At 40.2% G+C, this 24,492-nt stretch overlaps 1 protein-coding gene across 4 annotated transcripts in view; it reads left to right on the top strand.

Moving 5' to 3' along the window:
- LOC117462328 (extended synaptotagmin-2-like) overlaps window positions 1-24,492 on the top strand; it is a 68,934-nt gene that overhangs the window by 39,030 nt on the left and 5,412 nt on the right. Inside the window, exons 8-22 of one of the 4 annotated variants that reach the window (XM_034104506.2) lie at window positions 2,057-2,112; window positions 5,611-5,731; window positions 6,330-6,506; window positions 9,207-9,292; window positions 10,030-10,078; window positions 11,077-11,166; window positions 11,821-11,916; window positions 13,639-13,740; window positions 17,154-17,216; window positions 18,811-18,885; window positions 20,211-20,297; window positions 20,607-20,756; window positions 21,294-21,724; window positions 22,960-23,058; window positions 23,533-23,664. In XM_034104506.2, coding sequence (XP_033960397.1) covers window positions 2,057-2,112; window positions 5,611-5,731; window positions 6,330-6,506; window positions 9,207-9,292; window positions 10,030-10,078; window positions 11,077-11,166; window positions 11,821-11,916; window positions 13,639-13,740; window positions 17,154-17,216; window positions 18,811-18,885; window positions 20,211-20,297; window positions 20,607-20,756; window positions 21,294-21,724; window positions 22,960-23,058; window positions 23,533-23,664 — 1,814 coding nt within the window. The remainder of the gene's footprint in view (window positions 1-2,056; window positions 2,113-5,610; window positions 5,732-6,329; window positions 6,507-9,206; window positions 9,293-10,029; window positions 10,079-11,076; window positions 11,167-11,820; window positions 11,917-13,638; window positions 13,741-17,153; window positions 17,217-18,810; window positions 18,886-20,210; window positions 20,298-20,606; window positions 20,757-21,293; window positions 21,725-22,959; window positions 23,059-23,532; window positions 23,665-24,492) is intronic. The other 3 variants (XM_034104507.2, XM_034104508.2, XM_034104510.1) reach the window with 3 other exon arrangements.

The following is a 24,492-nucleotide window of genomic DNA, read 5'->3' on the forward strand; positions in this document are numbered from 1 at the left end:
CTTGAGTGGGCAAATGCTCACATTCGATGGCGTCTGGCACGTTGGAGAGGTGTTCTCTTCACGGATGAATCCCGGTTTTCACTGTTCAGGGCAGATGGCAGACAGCGTGTGTGGCGTCGTGTGGGTGAGCGGTTTTCTGATGTCAATGTTGTGAATCGAGTGGCCCATGGTGGTGGTGGGGTTATGGTATGGGCAGGCGTATGTTATGGACGACGAACACAGGTGCATTTTATTGATGGCATTGTGAATGCACAGAGATACCGTGATGAGATCCTGACGCCCATTGTTGTGCCATTCATCCACGACCATCGCCTCATGTTGCAGCATGATAATGCCCCATGTTGCAAGGATCTGTACATGATTCCTAGAGGCTGAAAACATCCCAGTTCTTGCATGGCCAGCATACTCACCGGACATGTCACCCATTGAGCATGTTTGGGATGCTCTGGATCGGCGTATACGACGGCGTGTTCCAGTTCCTTCCAATATCCAGCAACTTGGCAGCCATTGAAGAGGAGTGGAGCAACATTCCACCGGCCACAACCTGATCAACTCTATGCGAAGGAGATGTGTTGCACTGCGTGAGGCAAATGGTGGTCACACCAGATACTGCCTGGTTTTCGGACCCCCCCAGACCCCCCCAATAAAGCAAAACTGCACGTTTCAGAGTGGCCTTTTATGGTGGCCAGCCTAAGGCACAGCTGTGCAATAATCATGCTGTCTAATCAGCATCTTGATATGCCACACCTGTGAGGTGGGATGGATTGTCTCGGCAAAGGAGAAGTGCTCACTATCACAGACTTTTCAGATTTGTGAACAATATTTGAGAGAAATGGTTATTTTGTGTTTATAGAAAATGTTTTAGATCTTGAGAGCAAAAAAAAAGTGTTGCGTTTATATTTTTGTTCAGTGTATATGATATGTTTTATAATGATTGATCATGAAAGTGTTCTCAGAGCTGGTGAAGGTGCAGCTAGTCTGAAGTACTTTGTAGACTGCAGGGTAGCTGGTGGATTTACTCCAGGTGGAACTAAAGTCTGATTAACACTTGATTATATTTCACATCATTCATCCACATCCGTGAAGTAACTAAAGGGATTAAATACATGTAGTGGAGTAAAGGTACACCATGTACCTCTAAACTGTAGTGCAGTAGAAGTACACCATTTACCTTCAGGTTCAGGTTCAGGTTCAGGTTATTTATTTGTACCCGTAGGTAGATTCTGTTTGCAGAGAAAAAGACAAGGGTTCTTTCCTGACACTAACAAGTGTGTTGAGTTGATGAACGTAGTTACTTTACACCAGTGGCTATACAGATAGAAAGACTAAGCCTTGCACAGAGGCATGACAATACATTTTCAAAATGCTCAACAGTGCTGCCAGAATTATAAACTGACTGCTACACAATTAAAATAAATGCTTGTGAATACTGCTGAATACACAGACTTTACAGAGATGCTGTATGCGAAACCAATGTGAGTTTGGAAAATTGCACAGTATAAATCTATAAATCTATTCTAGTATCCGATTGATCCGATGAGATTAATTGTCCATATTAAATCGTAACTTTTTATATTTGAAATACTGTAAATGTAACTATTTTACTAAACAGAATATTGCACAAACAAAAATATAACGGGCCATTAAATGTGTTATAAATACTTTAAACCCTAAGTTGCCATCAGGGGAAATCCACCATTTGGTAGGTCGTGAAATGATTCATACAAATCCTCAAATATGCAAATGGGATGTTTCTTTTCCTACAAAACACCTCAAAAATAGTAATTGCTTTTTAAATTGTTGTAGCTTATATCTTTAGCTCAGCATCACCAGAACACTTAAACATTTGTGAATAATTTGTCTGCATGCAACTTCTTAATAAACCTATTTGATCGTCACGTTAACGGCTCATCTGGTGTCAAAACCAAAGTCTAAAAGTGTGTTTATGTAATTGTGATTTCCATTAATATGTTTAAGAGGTCGTGTAATATCCTGTTAAACACTTTGTGTATTTACCTAATTATTGTTTATCTTTTATCTTCATCTATTATTTCAGTTGCTGGACATCAATTGGTCGGGACTCACGAACATGCTGGATATTCCTGGTGTCAGGTGAGAAACTGGGGCCCCGTCTCAGGTCGACTATTTCATTTCCTCGCTCCTCGCTCCTCGGTCTCACCGGAAGTTGATTTGTCTGCGCCATCTTGAGTACCGTCCCATGGCGCTTATTTCTGCCGGAGGAGCGAGGAGCGATAATCGAGGAACCACCAGACCATCCTCCGATGAAATCCTCACTCGCCCCGCCCCCTTATCAAATCAAGTTTTATTTATATACCACATTATTAAACGATTATTGGTCGAGCCAAAGTGCTGTACATAAAATAACTATAGCCGACAGTGGAGACACTTTACAGCAAATACAACAGCTCAGATTGTTCAGAATATCAGTATGAGAAATACGACACCCTCTGTCCTTAGACCCTCTGTCCTTAGACCCTCTGTCCTTAGACCCTCTATCCTTAGACCCTCTGTCCTTAGACCCTCTATACTTAGACCCTCTGTCCTTAGACCCTCTGTCCTTAGACCCTCTGTCCTTAGACCCTCTGTCCTTAGACCCTCTATCCTTAGGCCCTCTGTCCTTAGACCCTCACATCGTACAAGGAAACACTTCCAGAGAAAACCCACAGTTTAAGGGAACATGGGAGAAACCTTACGACTGTGTATCGCTCACTGATTGGACGAGGCACTGATCTGATGCTTCTTGACATGAGAGCAGTTTCCCAGCGGAGTGAAGAAAACACATGAACCTCACGAGACTCATTCCTCAGTTTATACCGTGTTTTGTTTCAATTAATGTTTCGTTTAGTTACAAATATGTGATATATCTGAACAACAACGTGGTGAAAAATCATTTTATTCATTTATTGGAAACATCGCTTTTTTCGTTTTACATTTTCATTTATAGTCATTTCCATTCAGTCGGTCATTAAGTGCTATTAAAATGTTAATGTGTTACATATCCACACAAACAAACAAAGTGTGCAATCCAATGAATGTTAATCTAACTGGGTTTTGATAGATAACATATCTCTTTCTTCTCTCAATTATTTTATTTCTTTTGTGCACTCTAATCAATATTAATCCAACTAATGTTCGTTTAAACATTTTAAGAATGGCGTTTATCTTTTTTGAGAATGAGTTCTTATCTTATTTTATTTATTGGGGTCTACAACAGATGATACAAATGTTTGTGTCAGTAAATGTGTGGCGGGGGTGTGTGTGAAAACAACGGGGACAGAGCTGCTGTCAGACGAACAGCTGTGCGGCGTCATCACGTGCGTGTGTCATGTGCTGGTCTCTGAAGGTGCGAAGGATCGAAGGTGTACACACACTCTTTAGTATTTAAATAAAACCATGCTGAGCACTCGGACACACTCTCAGACTGCTGCTGAAATTACATTACTTTCACCAGCGGATCACAGAATGGATTATGACCTTTATTCATTTCCCCACTAAGTGATTATAAAAGTGGAGCCGCCGCAGACTGAGTTGTGATGTCGGATAGATTATGCACTTCCAGACGACATCAAATACATCAGTAAATACCCCACTGGTGAATACAAAAAAAATGCGGTTGCTAACAAGTGTCTAAATGAGACGACTAAACGTCATCACGACCAACATTAGCCGCCTTTAGCTTAGCAGTGGTGACGTGAAGTCATGTGACCGTGCTGTAGTTCCTTTATAGCCCAACATTAGCCGCCTTTAGCTTAGCAGTGGTGACGTGAAGTCATGTGACCGTGCTGTAGTTCCTTTATAGCCCAACATTAGCCGCCTTTAGCTTAGCGGTGGAGACGTGAAGTCATGTGACCGTGCTGTAGTTCCTTTATAGCCCAACATTAGCCGCCTTTAGCTTAGCGGTGGTGACGTGAAGTCATGTGACCGTGCTGTAGTTCCTTTAGTTTTTTTACGTCTAAAACCATAAATTGATTTTAATATAATCCTTTTGAGTATCGAATCATTCATTTGCAGCAGATCTTATTTTCTGCTATATTCCAAAATCCAATGGAAGAATCCCATTGGCTGTTTGTCAGGGAGATGCTAACTTCCATGTCGGCCTACAAAAATACATCATCACTGCATCACTCTTTTGCCAGTTAGTTAGCCAAGAAGCTAGCTCGGCTAATAACAACAGTATGTATTTTTGAAACCTGACTTTCCCCCATAGTGTTGTACTTATTGTTTTGATTTTATTGCGCTTCCACCCATTAATTTGTATCCTAAAAGAAGCCCAGAGACATATATCCTATACTCAGTGAGCTAACCCACTGCTAGCTGGTTTCCTCTGTGTTGGCCTGTTGCTGTTTCTCTGCTGATTCACTGTTTGTTTTCAGCAGAGAAACACTGCGGTTTCCAAAAGTCTCCGCCCTGTGAAATGTAGCTTTCCTTGTTTGACGAGTTTGTATGAAATCACCAGTGTGTGTGTGTGTGTGTGTGTGTGTGTGTGTGTGTGTGTGTGTGTGTGTGTGTGTGTGTGTGTGTGTGTGTGTGTGTGTGTGTGTGTGTGTGTGTGTGTGTGTGTGTGTGTGTGTGTGTGTGTGTGTGTGTGTGTGTGTGTGTGTGTGTGTGTGTGTGTGTGTGTGTGTGTGTGTGTGTGTGTGTGTGTGTGTGTGTGTGTGTGTGTGTGTGTGTGTGTGTGTGTGTGTGTGTGTGTGTGTGTGTGTGTGTGTGTGTGTGTGTGTGTGTGTGTGTGTGTCAGGGGCCCTGCCCTTACCCCACCCTCCTCTCTCTCTCTCCCTCCCTTCCTGTGAGAGCCCTCATTATTTCCTCAATGAGAATTTGCGTTTTTCGTCCTGATGCAGCAGGAAATCCTGATGTGTTTAGTGAGTCAGCAGACCAGGAATTAACTGAGATCAACTTCAGAGCATTTGCATGAACTTAGAGTCTGATCCACAGACCCAGGATCAGCTCTTCGGTGGGGGATTGATTACAGCAGTGAGGCAGAGCAGCTGTGTTTTAATGCACGGTGCTGCTGCCCTCTAGAGGGAATCAGGGGGTATCATCCATGCATACTTCCATATGAAAACAGATATCCTTTATTTTTCCACAACGGGGATTTGTACATTGTTACAACACAGAGACACATGTTAGTAAAACCACATTAAATAAAGTCACAACATATTGCAGTATTTCAAGTGAAAGTATAAAAACATGTGGATTTAAAACATGGTTTGAATATACATTTTATAAAAGTCATTACATTTCGCTGACGCTTTTATCCAAAGCGACTTACAATAAGTACATTCGACCATTAACTTTTGTTTTGTCTTTAAAATATCAGAACATTTTGGAACATTTTGGTTTCTTAATCTTATGTCTTGTCTGTCTCGAACCCAAAGAAATGCTCTTCTTTGAAATGTAAAAAATAAACAGAAAAAAGGAAATCTCAATATTTGAGTCCCAAAAAAACAGCATTTTCTGCCCTTTATGAAAAAGTACTTTGAACTTTTAATTAATCATTCTTCATAATGTTGCTCTTGTGTTTTTCTCCTCCTCCTCCTCCTCCTCCTCCTCCTCCTCCTCCTCCTCCTCCTCCTCCTCCTCTCTCAGTGGTTTGTGTGATAACATCATCCAGGACGTTATCTACAGCTTCGTCGTTCTTCCCAACCGGATCACCATTCCTCTGGTGGGAGAGGCCCAACTGGCCCAGCTCCGCTTCCCCATTCCCCAGGTAACACACACACACACACACACACACACACACACACACACACACACACACACACACACACACACACACACACACACACACACACACACACACACACACACACACACACACAGGCTCATAATATCAATACATTTAGGAACATTTAAGTTTGACACACACACACACACACACACACACACACACACACACACACACACACACACACACACTCACACATTTTACAGTCTCATAGTTTTCAGACAATAAGTAAATTAATGAATCTGTTAATTGGTTGTTTAATATGATTTTCTGTTATCTGTATTCTGTGTATTTACATTTAAATGTTCGCATATGGGTCGAAAAATCTAAATAAACTAAACCAAATGTATCAAACCTCTTATTTTTGAGTGAATTGCTTCCTGTCTCAAGAAGCAAGCAGAGAAACTGCTAAATTACAAAAAAGGTGTACTCATTCCTTCACTTTACCACTGTGTCCTTTGCACTATTTCCTTGCACTGTTCTTTTAATGTGAAGTATTCTTGTTGATTTGGAGGCGCCACCAACTCCTCTGTAACCGTTGTGTAATTGCCAATAAAGCTTTTGATTCTCTAATCCTCAGGGCGTGCTGAGGATCCACTTCATCGAGGCGCAGGAACTGCTGGGGAAAGACAAGTTTCTGGGCGGGCTGATCAAAGGGAAGTCCGACCCGTACGGTGTCATCAAGGTGGGAACGCATCTCTTCCAAAGCAAAGTCATCCACGAGACCGTCAACCCCAAGTGGAACGAAGTGTACGAGGTAAAGTCTGACGGAGGATCCCTATGGAAGGCTTCGATATGAGTTAAAATGGGAAACAATGACGTTTTATTTCATTCCCTCTCAGACCCACGGGGCCGTATACGTGCCAGAGACATGCCGTGTGTTTCCTCTTAAACTACAGAAACGGCAATAAACAAAGGCGTTTACTTATTTTCGGTGAAACGAATGTGCATAAAGTTTTAAAGGATGGTCTCACCTTGATTCTGGCGCATTGCTTATCGTTTTATAGATCTATTGTCATCCACCATCTTTGTTTGTGATGTAACGAGTGCACGTTTCTGAATCGGTCCCTCTGAGTGGATGCGGTCACAGCCAATCGGAGTCTGACTCAGTTCCGTTGTCATGTGTACTGAAACGAGAGCCGGTAAAATTCCACGTGCGAAAACAAAATAAAAGTTGGAATACGTTATTTTAGTGTCTTAAGAGTAGACTGAGGTATGGCAAGGAAGTTTACTACAGCTGAGGCTGTGGAGCGGATTTCATATTATATTGTATATAAGTCTCTAATGAGCGACATATCATCAGCTCAGGTGTGCTGATTTCTGGGATGTGTGAAAGTTGATTATACTCTAAAGCAGGGGTCTCCAACACGTCCATCGGCAGCTTTTCAGGAGCTCGCCGCTCGATTATCGATTATAGCGTAGTAACGTTGCTTCTTGATTTTTCGGCCGCACAATAAAGTGTTTTTATTTTAGAATTGTTTCTGTCACACAAATATAAAATTGTTCTGACGCAGAGATCAAGGAGCAGACGTGACAGCGGCGCAGCGACACCACACACGCACTTTCTCCAGCAGCACCAGAACCAACGGCAGAATGACCCGCTCTGAATCAGGCCGCGTCACTGCGGCTCAGAGACACACAGGGAGGGATTTGTGTTTTTGAAAAACACTCGTTATCGTCATGTCAGGTTTTTGGTGGATTTAATCAAGTCTTGGATTGCAGAGTATGAATGTCCTCTCGCTATTTTCAGTTGATAAATACGTGTGTAAAGTTTGTGAAGGCAGGAGGAAAGCTTCCGCGATCACCGTCTCCTCTCCGTTCCTCCAAGCCCCGCCCCCTCCCTGAAAATAATGAGTGACAGGCTGATAGTGATCCAATAGAAACTTTATTATTCACTTAATCACTTGAGATGATGAAGCTAACTTAGTCTCATACATTCATGGGATTCATGTAACAGTAAGACAGAGAATGTGAGTGTGCACCCACATGCACTATTTTTGTTTGTATAATGCTGTTGTAAATACTCCTGTTGTCTGCTGTGTTCAGACTTAAGTCCTGTGTGTGACGCCTCATTCAAGACATTCAGTGTCCTTTTTTTAACAGAAGACCGTGGCTAGAAGCTGCAGCTAGACTGCAGAAGCATTCTCTTTTTGAGGATGGAAAAATGTCACACACAGATATAGGGAGGCTAGACCTATAATTGTTTTTTTTTTTACCTTTATTTATACAGATAAAAACCCATTGAGATCATTGATCTCTTTTCCAAGGGAGACCTGTTCAAGTAGTTCAGATTTATTATGGTTTATAATTTCATGTCAACATGAAGAAGAAGAAAAGATGGCTGCACTGTTCAGTGTCAATCCTGTGGAGATGGAGATGGAGGTTATAAATCTCTAAAATCATGTTCAGCTGAAGTCTCAGCAAAACTCACAACATTTCTGGAGCCTTGTAGACCCAGAAAACTATAAGAACATTCACCAAGCAGCACTGAACATGTCTGCTTTATTTGGTTCTGTGTACATCCCTTTGTGAAGCAGCTTTTTCTGGCATGAATGAAATCTAAATACAGAACAAGACCGACTGATGAACATGTAAATGACTCTATTAGTGAACCTGAGTGGGTCCAGCAGACACCTCTATGGTGGACTCCATGCAGCGCCAGTCCTCTCACTGACTGTGAAAAAGAGTGAATGCACTTATTTTACACGTGCCATAAGATGCTTGCAAGGTGGTGATGAAGGCGATGTATTTACTATGTGGGCCGTAAGAAGAAGGGAAAACATTGTATTTTGCTCTTGGACATTTATGTGAATCTTCAGTGAAGTACTTACTATGAGGGCCATATTAATACGTGAGAAATTGTCGTTTTCTTGGACCTTGATGTGAAGTTAAGATTCTAGATAAGCTTGAGGTATTGATTTCACACAAAAGTAGCTTAATTCAACTGATGAGTGCTATGTGAATACATGTAAGCGATGCGATGCAAGTAGCTCTTGGCCACTGTCATGTTTTCAAAGTAGCTCTCAGGTGGAGAAAGGTTGGAGACCCCTGCGCTAAAGAAATTACAAACATATACAAAAACGGAAATGTCCTATGTGGGCCGTCAGAGGGTGAGGCAAGATGAGTCTGTTTACAGCACAAAGCAATTAAAACATTAAAAGCCAAAGTGAAAAATAAACGCATTGTAAAAGTATATGTAAATACATTTAAAGTATCATTAGGTTTATGATGTTTAATAAAGAAAGTAAAACAAACCGAGGAAGGACCATACGGTGAACAAAAAGTGTTGGCTTCTTTTATCACATTATCGACAGTATTTAACAATTATAAATATGTGTATTAGTATTTACAAAGACTCCAGATCCTTCCTATGGATCTACAGTAACAATGCAGGTTACACAGCCTCAGTATTGTCCGTTTTAAATGTAGTTGTATTCATGTTTATTTGTATTTCCAGGCCTTGATGTACGAACACGCTGGACCCAACATGCTGGAGATCGAGCTGTTCGATGAAGACACGGATAAAGACGACTTCCTCGGGAGGTACATGTTAAACTTATTAAAAACTCCGTGGAAAGTGAAACCCCTCTCCTTCCCCCCGCTCTGTTCCTCTCTCTTTAACACCTCTGATCTTTGTTAAACTCAAAGCACAAGACTTATATATTCTGTCTCTTAAAACGTTATGATATTCAAATATTTCTGCGTGAGTTAAGGAACTGTTTTTAGGGATGCTTTCGGCCAGAAAGGGTCACGGATGTGTTGTTTCTTACTGGATCTCTCCATAGATTTCCATCCACCACACATGGTCAACCTATTCTTGTCTTTGCTCCTAAAATATAAAGACGTCATGTTTCATATTATAAGATATTAATATGCTTTGGTTAACGATTGATGTTTGGACAATATGAGACTTTAAAAGCTGTTATTTTGGGCTCAGAGAACTGTGTGTGTGTGTGTGTGTGTGTGTGTGTGTGTGTGTGTGTGTGTGTGTGTGTGTGTGTGTGTGTGTGTGTGTGTGTGTGTGTGTGTGTGTGTGTGTGTGTGTGTGTGTGTGTGTGTGTGTGTGTGTGTGTGTGTGTGTGTGTGTGTGTGTGTGTGTGTGTGTGTGTGTGTGTGTGTGTGTGTGTGTGTGTGTGTGTGTGTGTGTGTGTGTGTGTGTGTGTGTGTGTGTGTGTGTGTGTGTGTGTGTGTGTGTGTGTGTGTGTGTGTGTGTGTGTGTGTGTGTGTGTGTGTGTGATTAGCCGGCACTCATAGACAGTTCGGTGTGTCTTGTTTTTCAGCCTGATGATCGACGTGGCCGAGCTGCAGAAGGAGCAGAACGTGGACGAGGTAATCTGCAGATTTTACTCTCAAATTTAAATAGGAGACTTTCAGTGAAATATTTTCTCCTCATTAGTCGTGTATCGTCCTGTCACTCAAACCCGGTGTGCAAAACCCATTAGTATGAGTTACATGCAGGTGCTCCCTCCCGTTAGCCAAATGCAGAATCAGCATTATCGTGAAAACACTGCAGACACTAGAGAGACTAAAGTCGACTCGTTGCGTCTCCACAAAGCGTCGGTAGTGAAGATACGTTTATGATGTTTAATAAACAAAGTAAAACAAACAATAACCGAGGTTTCTAACATCATCTGATAAAGGAGATTATCAACATTCTGGATGTTTTAACCATCATTTTAAAAAGAGGCATTGTATCATCAGCAACTCTTCAGACATTTCGAGCAAGACAGAAATGCATATTTTCTTTGGTGCTCAGAGGAAAACAGATCTTTAAAGGTGGGGTAGGTAAGTTTGAGAAACCGGCTCGAGATACACTTTCTGTTATATTCCATGGAATGCTCTTAACATCCCGATAGCAATGAATATCTGAAGTGCTTTGACAACAAATCCATAAAAACATGTCGTCTGTAGAAGCCGTAATACTGTAAAAAGTACAACCTGGCCTACCTGCCTGTCAGCCTTCCATCGGGGCACACACTTGTCTCGTGCCCTCATTGGTCATGTGCGCGTTCGTGTGTGTTGGGGGAGGGGCTCTGTGAGGAAGTGGCAGATTTTCTCCGGTTGTGTATTTTCAAATTCTAGCGATCTCGAGCCGGTTTCTCAAACTTACCTACCCCACCTTTAAATGCTGGATGTGTAAAAACATTACTGATGAAGAGAAGCAAGAACAGTTATTTTGATCTGTAAAAACGTTGCAAAAACAATCGCCTTCACTTCTCAAATCCATATATTGTTATCTATGAGATAGAATTGAATGCAAACGGGTGGAAATTGTCTCTGAAAAGTATTCTGATTTTAACAACAAGACCTTTTTTCTGTGTCTGCAGTGGTTTGTGATCGAAGACGTGGCGACAGGGAAGATTCACCTCAAACTGGAGTGGTTATCTCTGCTGCCCTCCCCGGAGAAACTGGACCAGGTACTTCATCTCACGAGAGGACAACTCATTTCAATTATTGATATCAAACTTTAAAAAACTGTGGAAGCAATATATGTTACAGAGACAAGCATCAACCAAAAACTACTTATTTACTTATTACTTTAGTTAGTTTGCTATTTGAGGTCATTTTGGAGTCGCTATAAAAAAGATTGAACTGTAAACTTAATACAAATACTATGTGACCCCAAATAAATAATACAAATAGTAGTCCTCACATACAGAGCATCAGCTAGTTCCTGAGCAGTGTCCTTCACATGCTGATATCCAAGAGAGGGAGTCACACAGTCTCAAGATGGAGGAGTAGAAAGCAGTCTTCAATGTTTACTTCAGATTAGCTCCACGTCAGAAATGAGCATGCTTGATGTCTCTCTCCATAGAGGCTGAATCATCATGTTCATCACATAGCTATCACCTGCCTCAAACAGTCCTGATGCTCTTCTGGGTCATCACACATCCTGTCATGTTCACAGCTACAGTTGGGATGCCTTTGTTATCATGTTACTCTGATGCTGGAAGAGGACATTCAGTGTTTTCCCAACAATAAAAACATGGACATGTAAGCTCTTCCCATGAGGCTTTGCAGGATACATTTACCCCAAAGACTAACCAGTGTCTCTTCCTCTTCCTCTCAAGGCGCTAACGAGCATTAAAGCTGATCGCAATCAGGCGAACGACGGCCTTTCGTCGGCGTTGCTCGTCGTTTTCCTGGATTCAGCAAGAAATCTGCCGGTAAGTCAGTCTGATCCAACTTCCCAGCATGCACCTGGACTAGTGATTTCCAGTTTTGACCCTCAAGTCAAGAGGCGCTTTCACACCGAGTACTTTTCCCAAGAACTAGCTCGATAGGGGGGGAGATTTGGTTTCACACCAAAAAGATCTGGAACTAGTCCCTAGTTTGCGCGAACCTTGTCACCCCCAGATCGTCCCTGCTACAGAGGGGGTACTGTCCTGGGGAGGAAATGGTTCGTGGGTGTGTCGGCCACACTAACAATTTCTGATTGGCTGGGCAAATTGTAAACCACGCCCCGTAAAACTCCGAAAAGTTTTGTGAAGCCGCCATTTTATTTGCTCGCATTAGCATGATTAGCATTAGCATTAGCCCCGCGCACCAACGGAGAGAGACTAACTTATGGCAACACAAAAGAAAACATGGGAGCGGTGGAGATGAGGAGGTGTCGGCGTTCTGGCGATTTACTCGGAAGGCTTCAGTAGAAGCTGCTGGGAGTCCCAGCAGCTTCTACTGAAGCCTTCCTCAACTCCGGGGACTTCCGGCCGGGGACTTCGGGTGGCAGTATACGCCGTGAAGTGGTTTGCGGCCTGCCAGTAAACCCAAAGCAGAAGAAGAAGAAGTGACGTCAGCGGCTTAATCTGCGTAATCTCCCTTTAGGGACTTATTCCGGTGAGAACGCGATCTACTAGTTCCAGGAACTAAAGAGTTCGGGGGGACCGGGAACTAAGTACCGCAAAGTACTTGGTGTGAAAGCGGCTAAGGAGAGAAAAAGGGCGTTCGTTGTTGATATCTTGTTGTTAAGATGTAGGGACTGTTGTGCCCCGTCTGTTATACATGTGACTCTTTCTGAACTGTATAACTTAACATGTTGATTTCTCTGCTTATTTTGTGTTATTTAGTTTTTACGCGACCCCCGTAACACTGTTGATGTTTACATCATTTTTTTAAACATTGCTGTAGGTTGCTGTCTTTGTTGCTGTGTGGTTGAATACTTGTAATGAGTATGTTCCTGTTTTCCCAACCATGAGATGCTGAAGCAGTTTTAAAACACACATTGTTGGGAACAGACGAAGAGTTTTACAAATCCAGTTTTATCTCGTTGGATCCAGTTTCTACTTCAGTCTTTCACTCATTTTCTTTTCTGAACTTCGTGTCTGTTCTTCATTTCCTCTCAATTATACCAATTAATAGTGATTGGTGTTGTCATAGTGCTTTATTATGATATGTTTACAACTCAAACTGAATTAAATAATATTATTAGTGTGTGTTCTTGAACTTTCTTTTTAAATTCGCATTATTTATTTTTTTAAATATGCTAAAATCTATATTTGCTTGAATGCTAAATATTCTTCTGTTTGATAAAATAATATAATACATTAAATATGTTACTCATGTATGAACTAGTACTGGTGCAGCAGTTATCAGTCAAGTAAGTCTACATTTGTTTCCTAATAAAAATACAAATTGTGGAAAACGGTGAAAAATATACTCATTATGTTAAAAATGTAGTCTTTTGATTAAATATTATAACGTAAAAACCGCATTAGAAATAAACCTCTTGAAATGGATTTGCCTAAAATAAAACATTATTATTATTTCATCTGGCAGTAGCTGTTCACAATTCCATTTCCTGGTTGAAATACCTTTAACCTCCGTAGTGCAGGCTTACCTTCCTCTTTTCAGCCCCTTCTTCTTCCTCTTCCTCTTCCTCCTCTCTGAAGAGCGTCTTCGAGGGGAACTTGGGTTCTGGATACTTAAAAGAGAGGCGGGCGGCGGGCCTCGTGTTTTGCGAGAACACGGCTTCTCTCTATAGGACGTTATTTGTGAGTGGGTTTGATCACTGATAGATAACATCTGCTCGAGGTCATGCTACCCTTTTTGTTACGTTTGTTAAAATAGAAAACGTTTGGAGTGTTTGCCTGATGAGCATGAATCCCGACTCGTGCATGAGAATTCATTAAATCATTTTAATCATTATTTGTTTTAGGAATAACCCGTGTTTGAAAACCATAGCAGTGGTGGGCGACAGCCACATGCTAATCATGCTAAATACAGCGCTAGCTAAGCAGCAGTTGGTCGGTAATGAACCGTTTTCTAGCTTAAAGGGGTTATGCATATCAGTATGTAGTGTCTCTACTTTAAAGAGTCCTCTCCTGCTGATGTTCAGGTGCATATCAGTATGTAGTGTCTCTACTTTAAAGAGTCCTCTCCTGCTGATGTTCAGGTGTGTATCAGTATGTAGTGTCTCTACTTTAAAGAGTCCTCTCCTGCTGATGTTCAGGTGTATATCAGTATGTAGTGTCTCTACTTTAAAGAGTCCTCTCCTGCTGATGTTCAGGTGTGTATCAGTATGTAGTGTCTCTACTTTAAAGAGTCCTCTCCTGCTGATGTTCAGGTGTATATCAGTATGTAGTGTCTCTACTTTAAAGAGTCCTCTCCTGCTGATGTTCAGGTGCATATCAGTATGTAGTGTCTCTACTTTAAAGAGTCCTCTCCTGCTGATGTTCAGGTGCATATCAGTATGTAGTGTCTCTACTTTAAAGAGTCCTCTCCTGCTGATGTTCAGGTGTGTATCAGTATGTAGTGTCTCTACTTTAAAGAGTCCTCTCCTGCTGATGTTCAGGTGTATATCAGTATGTAGTGTCTCTACTTTAAAGAGTCCTCTCCTGCTGATGTTCAGGTGTGTATCAGTATGTAGTGTCTCTACTTTAAAGAGTCCTCTCCTGCTGATGTTCAGGTGTATATCAGTATGTAGTGTCTCTACTTTAAAGAGTCCTCTCCTGCTGATGTTCAGGTGCATATCAGTATGTAGTGTCTCTACTTTAAAGAGTCCTCTCCTGCTGATGTTCAGGTGCATATCAGTATGTAGTGTCTCTACTTTAAAGAGTCCTCTCCTGCTGATGTTCAGGTGCATATCAGTATGTAGTGTCTCTACTTTAAAGAGTCCTCTCCTGCTGATGTTCAGGTGCGTATCAGTATGTAGTGTCTCTACTTTAAAGAGTCATCTCCTGCTGATGTTCAGGTGTGTATCAGTATGTAGTGTCTCTACTTTAAAGAGTCCTCTCCTGCTGATGTTCAGGTGTATATCAGTATGTAGTGTCTCTACTTTAAAGAGTCCTCTCCTGCTGATGTTCAGGTGTGTATCAGTATGTAGTGTCTCTACTTTAAAGAGTCCTCTCCTGCTGATGCTCAGGTGTATATCAGTATGTAGTGTCTCTACTTTAAAGAGTCCTCTCCTGCTGATGTTCAGGTGCATATCAGTATGTAGTGTCTCTACTTTAAAGAGTCCTCTCCTGCTGATGTTCAGGTGCATATCAGTATGTAGTGTCTCTACTTTAAAGAGTCCTCTCCTGCTGATGTTCAGGTGCATATCAGTATGTAGTGTCTCTACTTTAAAGAGTCCTCTCCTGCTGATGTTCAGGTGTATATCAGTATGTAGTGTCTCTACTTTAAAGAGTCATCTCCTGCTGATGTTCAGGCGTATATCAGTATGTAGTGTCTCTACTTTAAAGAGTCCTCTCCTGCTGATGTTCAGGCGTATATCAGTATGTAGTGTCTCTACTTTAAAGAGTCCTCTCCTGCTGATGTTCAGGTGTATATCAGTATGTAGTGTCTCTACTTTAAAGAGTCCTCTCCTGCTGATGCTCAGGTGTATATCAGTATGTAGTGTCTCTACTTTAAAGAGTCCTCTCCTGCTGATGTTCAGGTGTATATCAGTATGTAGTGGCTCTACTTTAAAGAGTCCTCTCCTGCTGATGTTCAGGTGTATATCAGTATGTAGTGGCTCTACTTTAAAGAGTCCTCTCCTGCTGATGTTCAGGTGTATATCAGTACGTAGTGTCTCTACATGTCTCCATGCTTTAATGTTCAAAAAGCTCTTTATTTTTCTCTGTGCTGCAGCACCTCTTTTCACCCTCTGTCTGAAACCAGAGCCCAGTCTGCTCTGATTGGTTAGCTGGCCGGCTCTGTTGTGATTGGTCAACCGCTTAGAGATGTCCCATACAAAGAAAAAGCGTACATCCTAAAAAAAACTAGTTGTATATCTTGTTATCTTTGAGACTCTGAGAGGGAGGCTGAATTCTCTCTGGATTGCTTTCCCTCCATCCTCCCCGAAGACACCCATTCTCTTTAGTAGCGCATGGTAACCCCTCCATGAAGAACTGTGGCTATTGTATTTCATGCATTTTAAAGTAATGCACAGACCTGTTGACAAAAAATGACCGTAACACTGAAACACATGATGCAGTTCTCACTGTTTGCCACTAGGTGTCTCCAAAGAGCACTGCTTTGATGATATGTCCCTTTAACAGTTTACTTGTCAACAAGTCTGTGTTTTCCTTTAAAATCTAACCCTAACTTCACATGTATCCATGTTACATCAAAGCTAACCTTGGGGATGATGAGGGAAATCCAATATTTAAAAAAAAATGTTAACAACATCCTCTTAAATAACGATCTGACACTATCGTTGAAATGAATGGATTTCCCGCCGTCATACACATATAAATGTCACCCAGTGCCTCTGATCCTCATTCATCAATCTCTTTCCATGTTAATCAATGACTCCCATCTAATGCTGTCTTAACTAGAGTCCAACTAATATGCTTTACATTTGGTTTATGGCAGATATTCTCGTATTAACGTAATTCAAGACAAATTAAATTGTAATGTTTTATTTCTTTTGACATTTTTTTATTTTATTTTAAACTATAGTGGATTTTTACTATAATAATAAAAATCAACAATTAAAATAATATAAATGATAATAAAACATTTTATTTTTATTTGTATTATATATTACTATTTAATATTATAAATTTAATATTTGAATTATTATAATTTTTTAGTATTATCATTATTATTACATTTCAATTTGTTCATGATTTAAAAAAAAAAAAAAGTAAATATAATTATATTTAAATGAAAAACCCCTCCTTTGCAATACATCTTGAATTGTATCCTTAAATATATATATATATTAAAACAAATATATATATATATTAATATCGGCCTGATAAATCCAGTATTGGTCGGACTCTAGTTTTTCCTCATGTCCAGGTTTTAATTGGGGAATGAAATTAACCATGTGATCATCCATGTTGTCTCTGTCTGTCCCATTGGTGTCTTCCTCCTCCTCATCCTTATCCCTGCATGCCCCTCTTTCCCCAAATAACCAACTGGTGTGTGTGTTTCCATGTGTGTGTGTGTGTGTGCTCTCTCCTGGGGAAAATCAAAGCGCAATCCGTTAGAGTTCAACCAGTCGGGGCTGAGGAAGACCTCGGTCAGTAAAGCTCTGAAGGTAACCAAGCACTCCCGTATCAACGAGACACCGAGCAACACAATTTATTATCTTTAAAGGTCCTCTATTACAGTGGTTCTCAACTGGTGGGTCGCGACCTAAAAGTGGGTCGCGAACCCGTTTCGAGTGGGTCGCAGATGTGAGTGAAGAAAACTTTTTTTTTTTTTTTTTTAAAGTCAAACTTTTATTTTGAAGGCCCGATTTTCTAATGCTGTGCATGCAGTAGGCACACACATAATGAAATATGACCACCGGTTTGATGATTGACAGGTCACAGAACAATGGGGGCTATCTACCCTTACCCACAATTTAAAGTAATTCACAGACTCTCTCCTCTTTGCTCTTCTCTCTGTGAGGAGCAGCAAGCTGTCAGAACAAAGTGAAACACAAACAATGGCATAAAATATTATTAATATGTCGGGTAGTAATAGATTTATTTATTTTCTTCTCAGTGTACCAGAATGCGTATTGATATGTTAGTATTTCTAAATATCTCCTGGGGGAGAATCCCCAAGACCCCCTTCTGGGGTTGGGTTTTCAGCATGTGGGCCTTTTTATGTTATACAGTTCAGCTTTGATTCCATCATCTCATTAAACCTTTTTTAAAAGCATTCTTTTGTTCTGTGAAGGGATATAAGCACTGTACTTCACTTTAATTAATATTGTATGCTGCAAAGCGACATATATATATATTACAGCATGATTTTGTGTTGAATAGATTTGAGTGGTTCGAAATGTTGGGTCGCGATCTATTGACAAAGGAAAAAGTGGGTCCCGAGGCCTGACCAGTTGAGAACCACTGCCCTATTATATTTCATCAATATATCACAGGTCTCAGATATATACAGAGCCTGTCTCTGATTGGCTGAAACACCAAACAGATCATTGCAGCATTACCCATAATCCCCTCTGTTTCAGCCCTGTTTCAAAAGTGCTAATTCTCTGTCTGTTACTTTAGATGAAAATACTTTATTGATCCTAATGTTGGGTTCCAGCAGCATAATTCTATCTAAACCTACCTAAACTCTTAATGGAGTAAAATGTAAGGATTGTGGGGACAGATTAGGGCTCTCAAATATCAGGGAATTATGTTTTAAGCTCATTACATCATAATATAATGTGATGTTCCTACTTACTGACTGTTGTTGTGAAGTCATTAACGAACTCCACTAATGTTTGTTTACTAAAACTTTGTCTAACAATGTAAAAAGTTTCACATTTGACTGAAATGTGGAGAGTAGCTCCGGATAGTTTGGTATCGTGGTAAACATATAAGATACCATAAGCCCAAATTGACACTGTATGAGCTCAAAATCCACATTTTGAAAACTAAAAACATACAGTTAGCGCCATCTCATGTTGACAAAATGTATTTTACACTCTAATCAATAAAAACATACATACTCAACTTACTTTTAGATTTAATTCCAGATGTTTACTTGTATTTCTTTATGTTAAGAATATGCTATATATGAGATAAATCTTTGCCAAAGCTTGTAGAGTTAAAGACTTCATATGTGTGTATTTATGAATGTTAGCATAGCTTGCTAACGCTGTTTCTTGCTTGTAAAACGTTTTTCTTCCTCTCCTGCAGTCTGGTAAAAAAGTGACCAGCGATCCCAATCCATTCGTCCAGTTCAGAGTGGGACACCAGTCCTACAATAGCAAGGTGAGGCCAAAACACGGTGTTATTTTAGGAAGTATACTCCTTAATGGGAGGCGTGTGGCGCAGTGGGCTAGTGCGTTGGTGTTCGGATCAGGCAGCACAGGTTCAAACCCCGCTGCAGTCAGCATGTCGTTGTGTCCCTGAGACCCTTCACCCCAAAGTGCTCCTGTGGGGATTGTCCACAGTATTGAGTATGTAAGTTGCTTTGGATAAAAGCGTCTAACAAGTGATGTAATGTAATAATCTTATGTATCCTCCACATTTAAAAATGCAACATTTATGTACGTTTTATCTAAAGCAGGGGTGTCAAACTCAAGGCCCGGGGGCCAAATCCGGCCCGCCACTTCATTTTATGAGGCCCACAAGAGCTTTCAAAGTATATCATTTATTTAAGTTTATTTTAAAGTTACGTGCCGCTTTACAGGAGAATGTTGCCCATAAACTACATGTCCCACAATGCATCTCATTGTGTGACATGCGCAATGAAGAGACTTGCAATGATTTTCCCTAGACTTCTGCTTTCAGACATAGTTAATTATGAAGTTATTACCCTATCCGATAATAATCCAATGCAGAGGAAATATTGTAAAATAATACATTATTTTATATTTATTATGTATTTTTATATAATCTTAAAGTTACCACCGGCCCTTTGAGTGCAACCATAATTCTAATGTGGCCCGTGATCTAAAGTAATACTTGAATTACGTCGTAGGAATAAATGGATTGAGGGTAACTTTACCTCTTAGTTAGCAGATATTGTAACATTGTGTGAATTTAAGTTGTTAACTTACTTTCTTGTGTCCGTGCATTACTGTAAGTACACATATAGAGTCAGGGTGTTGTTAGCCTAGCTTAGCATAAAGCCTGGAAACACGGTTACAAAAAGCTAGTTTAGCGTTGATATGTTTCAGGCTAGTTTCGAGTCTTTATGCTAAGCTAGGCTAACCGTGTGGTGAATTCAGCTCTGCAAGTAAAACACAAATCGTCATATCTTATGTGCGCACTTTCCCTTAGAAATACGCTGTGGTAATTTAGGAGACAATTTTCATGCAATAAGTCTGTTAATTTGTTTTAATATAATGTCACCAACGATGCTAAGATAGCTATTCTCTACTGTAAAGCCACAGCACATTTAGCGAGCAACTAACAGTGCAATACGTTTGGAATTAGCTGAATCCTCACACATTTTAATGGACAACCCGCCATTTTCAGACTTCTTCTATCATATTAAATACAAAAATACATATTATTTTGTATTTAATGGAGTTTGTGACCAGTTTACCCACATTTCCCTCTACCTCCTCTGTTGTTGTTTCGTCCTTCAGATCCGATATAAGACCAATGAGCCGGTGTGGGAGGAGGCGTTCACTTTCCTGATCCACAACCCCCGCAGCCAGGAGCTGGAGGTCGAGGTACGGACGCTCATCTTAATCTTTTATTCATATTTGATTTGCTACTGTCCAAAATATATAAGCAGTAAAGGCGAGACAGTCTGTGGAGTTATCTAAAACCCCCACTTTGTACTTTGACGTTTGACTTATTCATCAACATTTAATCAAAATTGTTAAAATGTAATGTTTGATTCTGCAAACTGTCTCAAAAAAGTCTCTCTGTGGGTCTTTTTTAATATTTCCTTTGCTGATCTAGCCTGGATTCAATAAGCAGTAAAGGCGAGACACACTCGAGACAAAAACAATGACTTCCCCTCCGTGTGTTTCCAGGTGAAAGACGAGAAACACGAGTGCACGTTGGGCGTTTTGACGGTGCCGCTGACTCGCCTTCTGGAGGCCGAAGAAATGACGTTAAATGAGCGTTTCCCCCTCAATAACTCCGGCCCGAGCTGCGCGCTGAAGATGAAGATGGCTCTGAGGGTAAGATAAGATAATAAAAAGTACTTTATTGATCCCAAATTGGGACATTTTTGGCGAAATAAAATGGCCCTAAAAAAGTTGAAAATATACATGTTGAAATACGAATGTACAGTAAACAAACTATAAAGCAGGATATTATATATACATTAGTTGTGTTAGGAAACGTACTCGTATGTGTAAGATGACATTTTGCTTTATTTGAGTGTTTGTTTACTTTTCGTTGTGTGCGTTTAACTTTGTTTTGTATTGTTGTATTTTATTATATATGTTGGAGGAGCTCAGGTCAAAGAAATGCCATTGCCATTTCTACACTGTAGCTCATGTGCATATGACTCTTTGCACTGGCTTTTAATACGAGTTGAATATAGAAATTGTACATTCATATGTGTATTTATATGTTTTTATATTGTAAGTATTCCCTGTATAGCACTTGGTTGTTTTAAATGTGCTATATAAGTAAATACAGATTGAGATTGATTGAGAAATGACAATAAAACCTTTGAAATTTGAATGTTTCTGATTCTGTTTTAATTTCAGGTGCTGAGCTTGGACAAAACCCCTTCCTCCGACCCCTCCTCCGACCCCTCCGCCGACCCCCCCTCACTGCAGGCCAACAAAAACAAGAAAACAAACCCTCAACATGCCGCCTCTTCCTCCGACTCCCCCGTTCCTCCCTCCTCCACCTTCGACATCCCTCGCTCCGCCTCAGTGTCGGCGCAGGACGCCCTGAACCGAAGGAAAGAAGCCAACGATCCGTACCGCTCTGTAGGGAGCACTGATTTGGGGCAGGGAGGAAGAGGAGGAGGAGGAGGTTTAGCTCAGAGTGGGAGGAGCTCCTCTAATCTCGCCATTTCCGGGTCGCAGCAATATCTGGCGGGAGGGAAAGAGCTGACTCCAAGCATCGCTTCTGATATCTCCAACCCTTACGCCACTCAGGAGCTCCAGCAGAGACTCGCTCTGCTGCAGAAGTAACTATCAAACTATCAAATATCCATTTCAAGTCAAGTCAACTTTATTGTCAATCTTTCAGTTTGTGTGTACAGACAGAGAGATCGGAATACTGTTTGTAAACAAATACAAATATATATTTAGAGACAAATATATACCTATATGTATACATACAAACACACCTGTATACCCACTTATGTATATGATATATATTAGGGATTTAACGATACCAAAAACTCACGGTGCGATATTTATCGCGATATTGAAAAAAAAAAAAAAAAAAAAAAATTATTTTTCTTTATTAAATAATAAATACAGTACAGCATTTTAGTAGGATAATAGTATTTTAAAGTGTCAACAATATAATAATCAGACCCTGCAATAGAATAAATCAAGTTTCACTTTAGTTTTTCAAGTAACTCAACTCTACCTCACTCGCTCACCATCGTCAAGGTTATCTTTTAGGAATATGAGCACGTCCACATTTCCAGGTAGAAGCTGGGATGTTTGGGCGTTTACAAAATCCCCTGCTGTGGAGAAAACTCTCTTGCTTGGTACTGGTGTTGCTGGGACAGAGAGATATGCTTTGGCCATGGGTACAGCAGTGGGTCAAACTGTGCATTGTCTCTCCACCACTTCAAAAACAATACAGTTTTTGCCAACAAGGTGAGGCTTATTGACAGGGCGAGATATAGATATACTGTTGGTACTTGTCAATGTCTCTAGGCGTGTACATGTAGCCCTGTAAATACGATGTCCTTTTGTGTTATCTGTTGTTTTATGTTCATGTTGTAACCTACTTGCTGCCATGTTGGACAGGTCTCCCTTGAAAAAGAGATTGATGATCTCAATGGGACCGTCTGGTTGAGTAAAGGTTTTTAAAAAAAAATTATTACAAAAAATAAAATAAAAGATTATTTAAAAGAAAGAAAAAAAAAGAATCGCGGTAGATGTTGTCAGTCTCACAGCGATATCGCGATATTCGATATATCGTTACATCCTTAATATATATATATATATGTACACACATAAATAACCAACATAGACACATATATACATCTGCACACATTAAGTCAATATATACAAAATAATTGTCACTTCAAAACCTTTTGCTCTGAATGTCTTTCATGTTTGTCTGTTTGAATTGCCTTGTGTTGAAAAGTGCTGTATAAATAAACTTGCCTTCCCTTGCACACGACACTTTAAAATGCAGGTTTTTCATTGGTTAACCCTCTTCCTCTCTCTTTCTCTGCAGTGGTTCTGGTCCCGGTCACTTCCCTCTGGGTGAGATCCAGCTCACCATCAGACACTCGTCCCAGAGGAACAAACTCATCGTGGTGGTGCACGGCTGCAGGTACGAACAACAAAGGACCGGGAGTTTTACTGACTCTATATCAGGAGAGGGTTTTTGAAGTCTTCAGTTCTATTCTGTGGTTTTCTTACTTCTTTTATTGTGAAAATACAGGAATATACAAGTGAATAAAGACAGTGATGAAGATAAATAAGTGCTGAGGAAAATGTAGAATATTAAATGGCTGAACTGTTAGTATTTTCTTATATGAAAATCAACACAAAACAGAACAGTACCTAAACGTCTTAATACATTTTTTTGTTTTAATGACATAAAATCGAAGTGAAAAGTGCTTTTAAAACACGGATAGAATTGGGGAAAAAGGACACATTAAATTGACACCAACGTGTTCCCAGTACAAATATCTTTTTGCACCAATTTTCAAATAAATAACAGCTTTTTAATGCACAAGAAGTGACGGTTACAATATTCAGTTGTCAGTTTTTCAGTTATAATCCCACGTTTCCCTTCCCTCAGAAACCTGATAGCGTTCACGGACCACGGCTCGGATCCGTACGTCCGCCTCTACCTGCTTCCCGACAAACGGAGGTCAGGGAGGAGGAAAACTCACACCTTCAAGAAAACCCTCAACCCCGTTTACGACCAGACGTGAGTCCCACCTTCACTGGACAACTTATTTTTCAATTTTCCAATATTAAAATCTCAGAAAACAACTGGATCTATGTTACGTAGTATATGGAATTTCCCAAATCTTTCCAAACATGGTCAAACCAGAGAAATATATCATTATTGGTAAGGTAGCGTTGCATTTGGTCGACTCTCATGGCATTTTATCCCCATATTTTATGGGTTCAAAAAGACTTTAAGCCACATTTTAATATGTGATAAATAACCAATGACATGATGGGATGGTGAGAGCAAATGACATCACCAAACTCTGTCTTTAGTTGATGTTCAGAGGTGGGAAGTAGCGGAGTTCAAATACTTCGTTACTGTACTTAAGTCAATTTTTCTGGTATACTTTACTCAAGTTTTTCGGACAACTTTTTACTTTGACTTCTTACATTTTGAACACAAATACCTGTACTTTCTACTTCTTACATGTTGAACACAAATACCTGTACTTTCTACTTCTTACATGTTGAACTCAAATACCTGTACTTTCTACTTCTTACATGTTGAACTCAAATACCTGTACTTTCTACTTCTTACATGTTGAACCCAAATACCTGTACTTTCTACTTCTCACATGTTGAACTCAAATACCTGTACTTTCTACTTCTTACATGTTGAACCCAAATACCTGTACTTTCTACTTCTCACATGTTGAACTCAAATACCTGTACTTTCTACTTCTTACATGTTGAACACAAATACCTGTACTTTCTACTTCTTACATGTTGAACTCAAATACCTGTACTTTCTACTTCTCTCATTTCCCAAACAGCTGGTTCCTTTAGTCTGAATGTGTGTTTG

This window comes from Pseudochaenichthys georgianus, chromosome 17, assembly GCF_902827115.2.
Source record: "Pseudochaenichthys georgianus chromosome 17, fPseGeo1.2, whole genome shotgun sequence".
In the NCBI taxonomy this organism is placed as follows: Eukaryota; Metazoa; Chordata; class Actinopteri; order Perciformes; family Channichthyidae; genus Pseudochaenichthys; species Pseudochaenichthys georgianus.